General features: G+C 39.3%; 2 protein-coding genes across 5 annotated transcripts in view; both read left to right on the forward strand.

Moving 5' to 3' along the window:
* Window positions 1-1,860: 1,860 nt before the first annotated feature.
* On the forward strand, window positions 1,861-6,873 carry tmem183a (transmembrane protein 183A). Its single transcript, XM_056363679.1, has 8 exons — window positions 1,861-2,049; window positions 2,383-2,472; window positions 2,561-2,731; window positions 2,841-3,000; window positions 3,387-3,567; window positions 4,124-4,204; window positions 4,335-4,490; window positions 5,163-6,873. Exons 1-8 carry the CDS (start codon window positions 1,986-1,988, stop codon window positions 5,346-5,348), a joined length of 1,089 nt encoding a protein of 362 aa, XP_056219654.1. The 5' UTR covers window positions 1,861-1,985; the 3' UTR covers window positions 5,349-6,873.
* Window positions 6,874-7,610: 737 nt separating this feature from the next.
* The window catches only part of tfeb (transcription factor EB), a 30,715-nt gene continuing 24,116 nt past the window's right edge, over window positions 7,611-14,209 (forward strand). For 2 of the 4 annotated variants that reach the window (XM_056398623.1, XM_056398649.1), the window contains exon 1: window positions 7,611-7,849. The gene's annotated coding sequence lies outside the window, so the exon portion shown is untranslated. Of the gene's footprint in view, window positions 7,850-10,671; window positions 10,694-14,209 lie in introns of those variants that run through there. The other 2 variants (XM_056398628.1, XM_056398659.1) reach the window with 2 other exon arrangements.

Raw genomic sequence — 14,209 nt, forward strand, 5'->3', positions numbered from 1 at the left:
GTTATAGTTGGTATACATAAGGTGTAAGGTGTGGACATAAGATATGAGAATGTTTTCAGGTGTTGAGACCAAATAACACGTGTCTGTCAGCAAGTGAGATTTACTCAGATTTTAATGGCGGAGGTTGGAATAATAACAATGAGAATAGATCTTGTTCTTGTTCTTGTTATTGAACAAAAGATATTGCTGTACAAGGACAGGCAATCTTGTTATGGGGAGAAAACTGAGTGAATTGTTACCTTTAAGGTGAAATCAATATTCTGTGTTACAAGATGGCGATGACTAAAAATTCATAGTGGTCATAAGATATTTGACAACACTGAAGCTCCTGAAGATCCTCTGATGCAAAGGGTTTCATGTGAACTCTGGCCACAATCAAGAAGAACCTGATTTCTCCTGACAATTCCTCTGACACATCTCTAAAGTTGGAGGAAATGAGTCACTGTGCTGATTACTTAGCCTAATTGTCAGGGAGTCATTTTTCATGGCTAGAGGTACAAGCATCACCTGTGTTTTTTTTGTTTTATTTTGTTTTGTTTTTTGTTTTGGTCTTCTTTGAACTGCATCACATTTCTTCAAAAACTAATTTTGCTTTAGGAATTTGCCGTAGGAGACGTGGCATTGTGCCACTGAGTTTTCAAGGTCTTGGCAACAATGTTGTTAACAGCCACTCTGCTGTAGTGGCCTGCAGCACTTTTACAAGATGCTTACATAGGTCACTGCACACAGGACCTTTTTAGCGTTATGATTTTTGGGGCTGATGACATTGTACCTGGTAATGATTTCTGCCAGTATCTTCTCTGACAGATGGTTTGTCTACCTGGCTCAGTGATGTATTAGCAACCTTATGAGTGGCAGAGTGAAAAAAAGATCTGTGCTTTCAGTCACTTTCTGACATGCCTGTTTGAGTGGGGAGTGGATGAGCAGATGAAACAAGTGACACAGAAATCATCTCATGGCACCTCAGTGACGTCAGATGGGCAGCAGATTTTGCAGCAATACCTTGAGAAAATGTTTTCTGACGCCTGATTAATCAACCTCTGTTTGCTGACAATTTATTTACTTCTTTATTGGGCGGCATCATTAAAACCTCTTTATCAGTTAATGTGACAGACATTTAGTGAAAAACAATTCAAATAGAATAAAAGATCATGTTAAAAAAGAGGAGAAATTGATATCTAACTGAAGTTCCTCACTTATAGACAACACCTTTTATGATGCCATATGATGATAAGAGCTGACCTTTTGTCCCCCATCACTCTGCAGCACTTTAACTGAACTCTTTTATGTCTGTTCTTGCAGACACACAATTTTCTGAAACTTTGGCCATTCAGTCGTAGACAAAGTGAGTAAGGAGTACAAAAAAAAACATATATATGTATAATATAATAATATAAATCTTGCTAATTAAGCAATAATGTCAGCAACATTTAGAACCACCATATAAGTAGCCATTGAGCACCACAGTACTTAAATAACAATATCAAATACATAAAGAGCATTAATATAAAATATTTACAATGAACTGAGAATGGAAATACTTAAGTAGATAAGTAGATCTTGGCCTAAGTGTTTGCAAAGCTTTCTGGAAAATAGCCCGGTTACTGTTCCTACAAGTAGCCAACAAGTAAAACAAATATATACATCAAAGCTCAATTTGTAGATATTTTACCACAAATTTACTTGGCAAATAGAAATAATGGGGCTGACTCATTTTTCTACACCTTTAAGTCAAGAAGAATCGTTGCAGTACTCGTACTTACCGGTAGATGGCAGTAAAGCAACAGACGAAAAAAAAGCACCAAACGACAACGATACTCTCGCGTTACTTCCAACATCACGTCATTCCATGATGGCTGAAGATCCTGGCGGAACATTTTTCAATTTCTCTCTCATTTTTCTTTCTTTCTATCTACCTCGGCTTGCCATAGAGACATGGCAGGACTCACAACCCCGTTAAGCGTTTGCAGATCATTGGTGTCAACATGCCCAAGAAAGGGAACCGAAAACGGCTGAAATTTAAGGCTGGGGACGTTTGTTCGGAATCAGGTATATTACGTTTAGAAGCTAGCTCGCCCACTGTTAGCACTCAGCACACGACTAGAACTGATATAGTTCACCCGTTATTTTAAAAAGTTCAATATGAGTTTTTTGACTAAAGTGTTATACTACATTACATTAAAAGTGAGGTCTTGCGACGTTCACCTTTAGTGTTTTCTGAAATTGGAAAGAGCCTTACTGTACTGCTTAAGTTGTTTGACAGATGGGTTGTGTGTTTCACTTACTGTAAGTAGTGGTCACAGCAGGCTTTGCTAAAATGTTTTAAAGAAAAATGACATTCAACAGTATCATAATTAGAAAGTATGATTTTTTTCCCCCTAGTGACCGTTGCTGATTATGCTGATGCCGACCCAGCCGTTGTGAAATCGGGGAGGGTGAAAAAGGCTGTTGCAAATGCAGTTGCAAAAGAAGGTAAACTTATGACAGTGCAGTAGTCTCGTCTAGCCTCGTGATTCACGTGCTTAACTTATCAATATATATAAATGTGTGCTTTTTCCAGTAAAATTACTCTGTGGGCTGGAAGCATCTCAGGGTGCTGTAGAGGAAGTCCTCTCGTCTGCAGTGAGTGTCCAAACAGACGCTTTGGACAGCAGTGATGACCTGGATCCCGAGGAAGATGGAGAAAATGAAACTAAAGTGGCCCGCAAGAAGAAAAACAAGAGGAGAAAGGGTATTATTTGTAATTTGTTCTTTGGCACATTAATGGACGAATGAGTTGAAAGCACAAGATTCAAGATTTCCTGGTTATTTACTGTGATGTTTGCATGTTGTCTTCACAGAGAGCAGTGAGAGCAGCGATGGAGGGGAGTATCCAGTGGATATTTGGTTAGTGCTCTCCTCCTATATTCGGCCTGAGGACGTTTGCAGATTTGCTCTAATCTGTAGGAATGCCTGGACAGTCACTTGCACCGCAGCTTTCTGGAGCAGGCTCTACAGAAGGTGAGGTGGTTTTATTGATCATTTTCAGAGGTGGCAGTTTTGATGGGATTTCATGGATTGATGTATTCAGTCTAAAGCTAATTTGCTGATTCACTCAAAAGAAAGAAGTTATGAAAGTGCAACTGGGAATAAAACCAGAGCCTCTGTACTATCCATGGCTTCATTTTATTTTTAAACAACGTAAAAACGATACATTTTTCGGGATGGAAAATACCATACATGTAAAGTTGATTATTTATTTTCAAACTGAGGATCTTATCATTCATCTGCAGTGTGTGTGAAAAATGTTTTGAATGTGGTCCAATAAATCAGCAAAGGAATGAAGTAAACTGACATGATTAACATGTTTTCTTTCCCTCTCACCCTCTGTTTTCTCTTTTTTAAAGACACTATAGGATTGATGTTGATCTGCCGTTTCGTCTGCAGCCTGACACTATTCACATGATGCGCTGTCTACGGGCCCGTGTCATTCGCTCCCTTTTCCATTTGTATGAGCCGTTCAGCTTGCGTGTCTCAAAAATCCCTGCCCTGCCAGAATCAACACCCACAACCTTGCTCAACTCTAAGGTAAATGAACCGTGTAAGGACAATTTTAGACTCGATGAATCAAAGCAGCCCTAGAAGAGCCAGAATAAATTGAACTTGTTTCATGATTAAGACCTTTGTTTTTTTTTTTTGTTTTTTTTTTTTTTTAAGTATATTTTTTTGGGCTTTTTATGCCTTTATTTGATAGTATAGTGGAGAGAGACAGGAAACAGGGAGGCAGAGAGGGGGAATGACATGCAGCGAAAGGCCGTCCAATGCGGGATTCGAACCGGGGCCAACTGCAGCGAGGACTGTAGCCTCTACACATGGGGCGCCTGCTTAGACCACTACACTACACGATGCCCCAGACCTTTGGTTTATTGTTTGTTTCTACTCTCAACCCACAGCACACAGTTTGAGACATTGAAATTTAAACAGTCAATACATCGCTCATTTCTTAGTTTTGCATTTTTATCATCCTTATAAGAAAGAAATTAGGAACAAACATATCTCTGCATGTTTGTTAAGACAGAAACTGATCTCCCAGGCTTACACTGTTGAAACTGCCCTTTTATATGCTTAATTTTTCCTGCTGCAGTGTTTACTGTTCTGGGTCAAAAGGGTGTCAGGGACTCGACCAGATGCATTGTGGGAGTTCAACTTCAAGTTTATAAAACAGGTAAAGAGTTCCACAAATCAATTAAATTTCTTTCCCGAATATTAGCTTCATAACACGTTGGTAATAGCCTACTGTGGCTCCTGCTGTCATGATTGTGTTGTGTATATTTCTCTGGTTATCTCCATTGCAGCAGGTACACAGTAAGAATGGTTGTGCCAAGTCCTTGCACTTTCCCAGACAATATGAAGATGTCCACACAAACCCGGACTCTGACTGCTATGTGCTTCAGGTCACTACACTCAACTTCATTTTCACCCCTGTGGTCATGGGCATGACACTGACCCTGGTTAGTACTTCTCAGTTATCTTTTTAAACTATGTACTATGTTTATGAGATTGATGTCGACTATTAACTTTTGGAAATAAAATTAAAATATTGAAATACTTTAAGGCAGTTTACTGAGTGAAAGTAACTGTAATACCTAAATTAGAAAAGGCTGAGACACGACAATCACAACTAGTAGGTCATTTTGGTTTTTAATCATATAATCTCCAACTCTACTGACTGTCAGCACACATTATTTAAGTAAAAAAGTAAGAGCAGAGGTTGGCCTAAGACCTGGCATTTACATCCATCTTGGATGATCCAATCACAGCTCAAAGCACAGGTATGAACGCACCCAAGATGCGCTGAGGATGCATTTGCGATCCGATCAGTCAGACCACCTCATCCCATAAACTGTTAAAGAAGTCTAGTTTGGGTGATTCCTAGGGAGCAGGGAGTTGTTTTTATATGAGCTACATTTTCAAATAGTTTGTAGGTTTTCATCACAGCCCCATAAAAGCAAAACATCTCCACCTACTGGCAGTAAGTTTGTTAAAGATATGCTAACTAATGCGTATTTATTATGTTTGCCAATAGACACCTTTAGTTAATGTTGTCTTCTCTGCTTGATCACAGACAACGAAACAATGAACTTCTCCTAATCCACACTGGTCTGTCTCTGTCTGTCTCGTAGTTCACAATCAATGTCAGCACAGACATGCGCCACCACCGCGTTCGTCTGGTGTTCCAGGACGCGCCGCTCCGGCGGGGGAAGAAGAGGGGGGATCAGGGCGGGACCCAGGTGGTGTTAGATCCAGTACACAGTGTGAGGCTCATGGACTGGTGGCATCCACAATACCCCTATGTACCCTCTACATAGGAGTCCTGCCCTCTTGGTTCCTGCTGCAGCAGACTCTCATTCCAAGAACCCTGCTGTTAATTCCATCCCTCTCACCAAACAGAAAAATGATCTTGATGGTGTTATTTGGTTCTTCCTACATTGGCATCGGACATAAATTGTTTACTGCAGAATCATACAATATGAGCATTATTCCTCAGCAGAATGTGCTTGTTATCTGTTTATACAAATCTGCTGATGTCCAAATAGTTACAGTAGCAGTCCCTCTTCTCTTTCAACACTCCTCAGTGCTACAAGTTCCTGAGTCTTTCTGAAAACAATGAGGTGTAGGGCTGGGTAACATGGAAAAGTAATAAATGTCATGATAACCAAGATCATCATCTAAAATCAGTGCTTGTTTTGATGTGATAATATATTAAAAACCACAACAGATTGTCTAGGAAATCAATGAGATCCTTCAGATCGTTCTGGGAAAAATCGAATTTAAGATTGTTAAAATTGCACAGAAGTGTTTCACAGTATAGAAAATACTGGGACATGATTACAGCTATGGTTTGATATCTATATTACCCGGCCCTAAACACATGGCAGAGAGTAATGTGTATTTGTCTCTACTGGTTGCATAAAAGATTTTAAAAAATCCATCATTCATCAACACATACAACATAGTTGCATGTTGGACCTACGTGTGTGACACATTTTGTAGAAGAGAACTCAAGGATCAACAGGGTGGAACATTTTCACTGCCCTCTCAGTCTCTTTTATGTTCACTTGAAAGTTGTAAAATATCTTGATTTTTGCATTGATTTGACTTTTGTCAATGTTGCACCAACATAGTTGTATTACTCGTTTTTTAAAACCATATTTTTTTCTGGATGTATTTAATTCATGGCAGCCTCACTTAGTATTATGTGAATATTAATGACACTGCTCTACAATGAAGGGGCCAAAGAGATGATTTACTTCAGACGTCACCCACTCATCTGCTGATTTGGGCAGTGTTTCTTTTCTTTTAAGTCTTTCATGGCTAAAAACATCTTGATTATCTCCTTGCTGATTATGTGAGCCATGCCCCCTACTGCCATCTCTGGAATCTCAGTCTCAAATTTGAATGACTCTAAGAGTTTAAAGTGGTCTGTCTTGTGCGTATTGAATGTGAGTAGGATCATACCAGTCACATACTTGATTGAGTGCTATGTAGGGAAAGAGCGCTATCACTTACATTGTTTTATTGACCAGTTAAAATCATTTCACTTGGATTGATTTGCACATACAGAGATATATATTGTGAAGGGAAAAAAAACATTAGATTAGCCCTTTGCAATTTACACTTGTAGAAGTAAAACGATAGCTGATGGCAGGACCCCATAGCATAAGACATTTGGATGTTTTGGTTAGCCACAGTTGATTGTTTTAGTGGGTGGTCTAGTTTTATCAGATGAGTTTCCTCGTATAGACAAACTTACTGCACTGAAATTAAAACTCAAACTGCCCATGATAAATGCCTCCAGTCTTCTCTAATAAAATGTTGATTTACAAAATATTAGTTTTTTCCTTTTCACTCGTGGTCACACTGGGTACTACCCCTGCTGAACTCCTTAGTCATCCATACTCCACATATTAGTCACCAACAGTCACAGGATAATGCAAGGGTATCCATCACACCTCTTTGTATGTATGAATGCTTGTCATGCTGTTTGTGTACTTGTACAATTTCACATGCTATATACTTTTCTGACAAGTGAAATAAGAAAATGTCACATTGAGAACTGGACCATCAACATACTGAAATACAGACAGCAGTCATGTCAGTAGCAGTAGCACTATAAAACATAAAAAAAGCTGAATCAACAGCATGTGGAGCCTATGATTAAATTTAAGACTGTCCATAAATCGCAGACCATGGCCTCAGAAATACAAGATCACTGGGTCATGATGTAAATTGCAGAATAGCTCATGCATCCTAACACTGAAACCTAAATAGGACTAAACTAAATCGGACATAAATATGTAAACTTGAGGCCACAATATAGAAATAGACTGAAAGCAGCGTTTCAATTGCAGACAGGAAAAAAATAATAGAAATAAAGTTCTCTCCGTTCAGTCGAGTTCATCGTGGAAGGACCTCTTAAAACTCCCGTTGCTGTCAACATGCGTCACGTCATCCCCTCAAAATATCACCGAGAGGATATGAGAAAACTACATTTCCCACAAACCCATTTGCGCTTTGCCATTGGCGGTGGCACAGGTGACCACAGACGCTTCGAGTTGTGACAACATCTCGTCGGACGAAACGAAAACAAATTAGCCTCCGAGGCTCCAGCGGTTGCACACGCTGCAGCAGTCTGTGGAAATACAGAGAAACTTAAAACTCCAAAGTTTTTTTCCCTTTAACACGACTTTTTTTTTTTCCTCTGGTAGTGACTGAGAGGGTCGGTATTATCAAAGCATGAAAAGAGAAGTGGACACGCACTTTTCTTGAACCTGACTCTTTACTTCGTACTGTCTGACCTTCAGAGCGGGTAAGTGATATTTCACCACCGCCACTGAAATGTAGCCTCTGCTGAAACGCCAACACCTCTGGAAACCCAGCGAGTATGAATTTTAACTGCGTTTTCTCTCTGTACATTCAAAGTTTTGTGATTTATTGAGCTTAAATGAATTGTAGCCAAGTTATTATTTGTCCTTAGGAAATTGAAGGCTGCCCTAACCCATACTTTTCACTTAAATGTTGTTAAATCATTTCAGAATAGTTAAATAAATATTTAAGCCGGTCTGCCAGACGAGACCTGTAGCTGTGCTAGCTTACAGCCATCTTTCATCCTTAAACTTTACATTCATGCTGCAAGCATCACGAATCACAGTGCCAAATTGAGAACCATTTCTTGTTTTTTTTTTTTTTTTTTTTGTCTCTAGCTGGTGATAACGTCATTATGAATCTGGATAGAAAAACTTTACTTGACTTGGGTAGTAGCGCATACAGGTCATAAAGATCAAAGTAGACATTCAGTACATTTTCATATGCATTACGTTCAGATGCCATTTTCAGATATTTCTAAGTAAATGGATCTTACAGAAAATTATAATAATTCTAAAATAGAATAACATAATAATATAAAATAAAATAGCTCTGAAATTCAGCTGCTTTCCTTTTTGACAGGGACAGGGTTACTACATTAGGACCCACTGAGACCATAATGCACCACTTTCCCCCCTTTACCGTCATCTGCGAGTCTCTGCTTAGAGCTGCCCTTCTTGCCATATATACACAGTAGCCAGGCTGGTATCAGTGACAACACCTCAGCCCCAACGGTATGGTGCTATGTATAAGCTGTGACTGTAAACTGTACAGATGGCAACACTCTGCTGCTTATTCAAGTGCTTTCCTTGAAGGTCCTGCATGGTGCCAACACAAAAATAATGAAGGCACCACCACTGACCATTTATTTCCCCTTTGGCCCCCTCTCTGCAGAGTGGGCTTTATTTACATACCGTGTGTTTATTATTAGTGAGCCTGCATCTTTGCTATCCAGTGATGCAGTGTCATTATAATGACAATAATGACATATGCCTTATAGCTGGGATTAAGTTGTAATTTTAGAAGGAACCACGTGTTTTACTGTAGACTATACTCAAACTATTGGACTTTATAAAAGAAGTGCCATACCAAGTTATTTATCTTGACCAGTATATTTGAAGATTTACAGTTTTATAAGTGTTGCTGATGATGGTGACAGCAGTAACCATCAAAACAGGACTTTGTGGATTGAACAGGTTGCGTTGGCTGCTCTAGTAACGGACAAACTTCATTCCTTCAACAACTAGTCTATTCGTAGGCCTGTAGGCTGAGCTACATGTCTCCTTAGAGTATGTGTACCACCTTACATCACACCAACAAACTGTTTGACATCAGACCTTGTTGCTTGACTCCTGACCTCTCTGCCGGGTCTCTGTGATCAACCATACCCTTCTCCAGAGAAAATAATAAGGTTCAAAGGTCAGAGCAGACAGGTTTCAGTAGGTCTGATAGCTTGTGACTGAGGAGTGCATCTTTTTTTCCAAGGTTCTGCTTACGTTCATGATGTGTCTACTTTCATTCTTAGTGTGTTTCTAAGAAAATTCCCCTCTGATATTAACATTAGCACTAATCCAGTTGTGACCATTTTGTGTTATAAAACACTATGGTCACAGCTCATGAAATGAGTTACCAAAAATAGAAAGTCAAGACCTCAGCTATTCTAATAAACTAAGTCTATGATGATTTATGTCATAGATCATGGGAGGTGGGTTTTAGGGAACTGCAGCTACAGGAAACCAAAAGCCAGCCAGAGCAATGATAAAACAATCGGCAATAATGAACCATTTGAATGACTGTGGGTAGAAATATTTTTGTAGAAATATGTTTCATATGCATGTTGTGTAGAAGTACTGTGTGTTAGGGTGCATTAGTAATTTATGAGTGCATCCCTTAACATATGTACACACACACACACACACACACACACACACACACACACACACACACACACACTCAGTGAATGTATTTAGAACATGCTACAAGCTATTTTTGAGTTTTTTTCCACATATTGTTGCAGAATTGTAACCTGATGGTTACACCTGAATTATCATTCTCCTCTAAAGACACAAAACCTCTCTTCCTTTGTCTCTGTATGGTTTGCCATCTCCCTAATTTCAGTGAATCTATGAATGTAAATGTTTCTGGTGTATAACCACATCAGAAAGATAGATATTCTGGTTATCAGCATTGGCATACAAGGTTTAGCTGTATCTGTCACACTAATGCAGCACTACAACATGCAAATAAACTAATTTAATAAACCAAATTATTGTATCGCAATTTTATCGCGTGCCTATAATTTTCCTAATAATGCCTCTGAACTACAATCCTGTCAAAGTGGTCATAGAAAATCACTGTCGATATATGTGCTATCTGGTACATTACACAGTGTCAAAGTAATATTTACTGATGAGACTAAATTTCTAAAAATAACCAGCTGTGGAAGTGTAGTTGTTTTGGCCTATACCTGCACTGCACTCACTTCCTCTCTCATTGCCAGAACATGTGTGTGTACAATGCTGAAGCACAGTTGAGAATGGGACAGATGCACATGGAGGAGTCAGTGGGGTTACAGAGTGCACACAGTATGAAAGGTCAGGGGTCAGTAAACACACTGAGCTATGAGGTCACTGTCAGCAAGGTCAGAGGTCAGTTGAGAGCAGCATTTACGCCTGACAGAGTGATTGCTCTCTCTCTCTCTCTGTCCAATAGCACAGCTGCAACCTGCTCAGATGGCCAACAAAGGAAAACAGAGTCGAGTTTCAAGTACTAAAACCTCACAGGAAAGGTGACCACTTTGACTAACTGTTCTAATTAAGATCCTAATTATCAAACTACTGGCTGCATTGGAGCATCTCTCGTCCCTGGCTTGTGTTTACACGTGTATATTGTAAGTGTGTTTGAATGTGTGACACGCACAAGCTGATCACCTTGTCACAAACAGCCACAAATTAGCACAAGCAGTGCATCCTGTGAGCTGCGTATATGGAAAAGTGTCTTGTGGGTTATATTTTCAGCCTCATTGGACTCATGTCTGCTTGTAAGTGTTGACCATAGGGTTAATTTTCTTCAGGTAAACAGAAGCAGCCGTACGGAAGGACACACACACACACACACACACACACACACACACACACTAATACACAGGCACACTGGCAAAGGCTCAATGGATGTACTCTACTGTGAAAGAGTGTGTAAACACAGCTTCATCCGTTTGCCATATGGACAGATCTCCCATGACCTGGATAGTTGTCTTGCCATTTCGTGACTAGACTAGTAAAATGTGTATGAGGAACTGTCTGTGTGGTTTACTGGGTTTCCCTTAAAAAAGACAAACAAAGAACCAAACCACAATATAAGTTTGTTATTTGGACTTTTTCTAGAAATTCACAGGAATGACAGCTTGGCATGTGCTATGTGACAACATGACCCATGATCTATCAGAGGTGAGTGTGGGTGGGACGTTTCAGGGCATGTGCTGAACGTGTGACTCCACTTCCTCATCTTATCTCCATCCCACTGTTTCATATCCTCTTTTGACTGACAGACAGTAGTGAAGGTCTAACGCAGTCTCTCTTTTCTCTGTAAGAATGGTGTCTCAGCTGCATCTGTGAAACACACACTGCAGCTGCCCTGTTGTGTATGTTTGGACAATTTGCTTGTTAGTATGAACTGCAGGGGCCATCTCTAGTTTGTGGTTGTAGCTGTCTGCAACTTCAGCTCTCTCAGAGATCCACCAATGAGTTATCCTTTTATCTCCTTCTATAGATGTTGATCAGTCATCTATGCTATGCTTTTTAGAAATAATATGACACCACCTTAAATGTTATGACTGACAATAACGCTACAGCACAAAACAGTATACTCTTATGGGTCACATATGATTTTCATTTCAATCTGGTTTCAAGGCTTAATCAAGAAAAACTGAGCACATATGAGGATGTTGAAATGCCCACTGATGACTCATGACATGACTGTGCCACACTTATTCATTCTGGAGCTCACGTTTGCATGGTCTTCAGCATACTGGCTGGTAGTTTTCACCTTTTATCATGTCAATCTTTTCAGTTAAGAGAGACAATTTTTGTATCAGTTAGTAGCTCCACTTGGCTTTCAGTTTGGAATCAAATACAAGAACTTACTGTTTGATTATCAGATTATGATAGCCTTGTCTCTTGATATGTCTCTGATGTCTTAGATCACTTAAGTTTTCTCTATAATGCCTGATATATCATATGACCTCAAGTTGCTGTCTATTGGTTTGCTGAAGATAAATGAGGGTCACACACATAGACTGTGGAACAACCTTCCCTTTTTACCATCAAGTCTGGCCTCTGAACCCATTTCTGTCTTTCTTTTCCAAACTAATGTGTATAAATTTGAAAATGTTTTTGTGGTTTGTACCAAGCCACCTTTTTGCATCTCAGAAAACTTCATTTTAAAACATCTGTTTCAGGTTCAAGTCTGGACTGGTGGAAATTGACCTCTCTGAAAACATTTTGATTTTCACCTTGTCAGCCTTTAACACGGTCAAAGTGCAAAGATTTTTAGTATTTTTATCAATCCAACTTTCTTTTTGTTCGCGTTTTTGTATTATACTGCACAGGTGTTTCTGTTATAAGATGACTGAACTAGTCAAAACCACACTGTATTTCAGAGTCTCACTGGAGCAGCAGCTAAGAAGCATTTATGACCCTCAGTCAAAGATATTTTTTGGCAGTTGACAAAAACCTGTTTGCCACCTGCCATTAAATTATAAAGAGGAATGTAACCTTTTGCACTTTGAAAATCAGCATCAACGTGCTGCTGTTACAAATACTTTTTATATTAAGTGACATGACTACTTTGGCTACTTACTCAGATTAATAGTTGCTAAGATATGAAAGTATTAATTTCATCAGTGATGAAGATCATTATATCAGCAGTGAAATCGTCTTAGTGAGATTATCTTTTTAAAGCTTTGTGATAGCTGAAGAAGTGAATGGATGCTCCTTCAGTGGATAGCAGGCGTCTTCTCTCTTTAAACAGTTTTTAGAAGAGCTCTCATCTGTTCGGATTAGTAACGTGGAAAACCTATGCAATTTTAGCAGTAGCACTGTACACAGCTCAAGTTTATGTACATCTTTAACAGATAATTTCTTCCTCTTCTTTGTTACCGTTAGTCTTGGTCCATGGCAGAATCATTTGTAGTAGAAATTCAGTGATACACTGTATAAGGTTGTGTGTGTGCGTCTGTTTATAGAGACACAGCATTCCTTTGTCTGCACTGTTTAATCAAAAGCTCCCTATATTTGGTCAGAGAATCAAATAAAAAGGAAATGGGTGCTGACCCTCCCACCAAACACACACACATACACACATACATACAGACAGGAAGTTCTTTTTTAAGCTTATCTAATTGATTATCACGCTCTTGACCCCTCCTTGAACTATCCCCATGTTTTCCATTGTTCCTGTTCTCTCTTTCTTACTTCATCTGCGCTCTCTCGTTCTTTATTTTCCTCTCAAAAGTCTGAAGAGGTCAAAGGCAGCCACACTCCACACACACTACATTCTTAATGGTAATTAGTTTTCAACTTGTCCACACATTGAGGATGAAGGTTGGAGAAAGAGAGTGAGAGAAAGAGGGGTAATGAGAATGAGAGCGAGTTGAAAGTTTTGTAAAGGATCCGGTTTTGGTGTGTGACGGCTGCAGTGAAATCAATTTTGTGTGTGTGTGTGTGCATACATGTGTGTCTTATCGCCCGACTCATCTCCCAAATACCTTCCATTCCATCTCCCCGTACATGGTGACTCTCAACCATGTAAAAAGAAATGCTGTGCGACTGGTTCGTTGATTACTCACTCACTCTCTCTCTCTCTCACTCTCTCTGTCTCTCTCTCTCTCTCTCTCTCTCTCTCTCTCTCTCTCTCTCTCTATCTCTCTCTATCACACACAAGCACACTTGGAGATCCCCGCTTTTGTTTACTCAGTAGTATTAATAACAGTTAATTTTCTTCAAATAGAAAAAGGGTGATGGTGGTTTGTTCATTGTGATTGGGACTTACAGCCATAGCAGCCTATGTACTACATGTAGATCCTAGTGTATTTTTCTGTTTGTAAATCATCTACATTTAATCGTGCAAAGTTACATCAGGTCATATGATGTAATACTTATACAATAAGGAAGTTTTTTTTTTCATGCGCATAAGTAATATTTTAGAGTCTTAGAGAAGTGGATGTTGAAAACGGCAAGACAAAGGATTGTTTAAACTTACAAAACTTTATTTGAAAAGATACCAAAGTTATCAAATATAGAAGGTT

This window comes from Seriola aureovittata, chromosome 2, assembly GCF_021018895.1.
Source record: "Seriola aureovittata isolate HTS-2021-v1 ecotype China chromosome 2, ASM2101889v1, whole genome shotgun sequence".
Lineage (NCBI taxonomy): Eukaryota > Metazoa > Chordata > Actinopteri > Carangiformes > Carangidae > Seriola > Seriola aureovittata.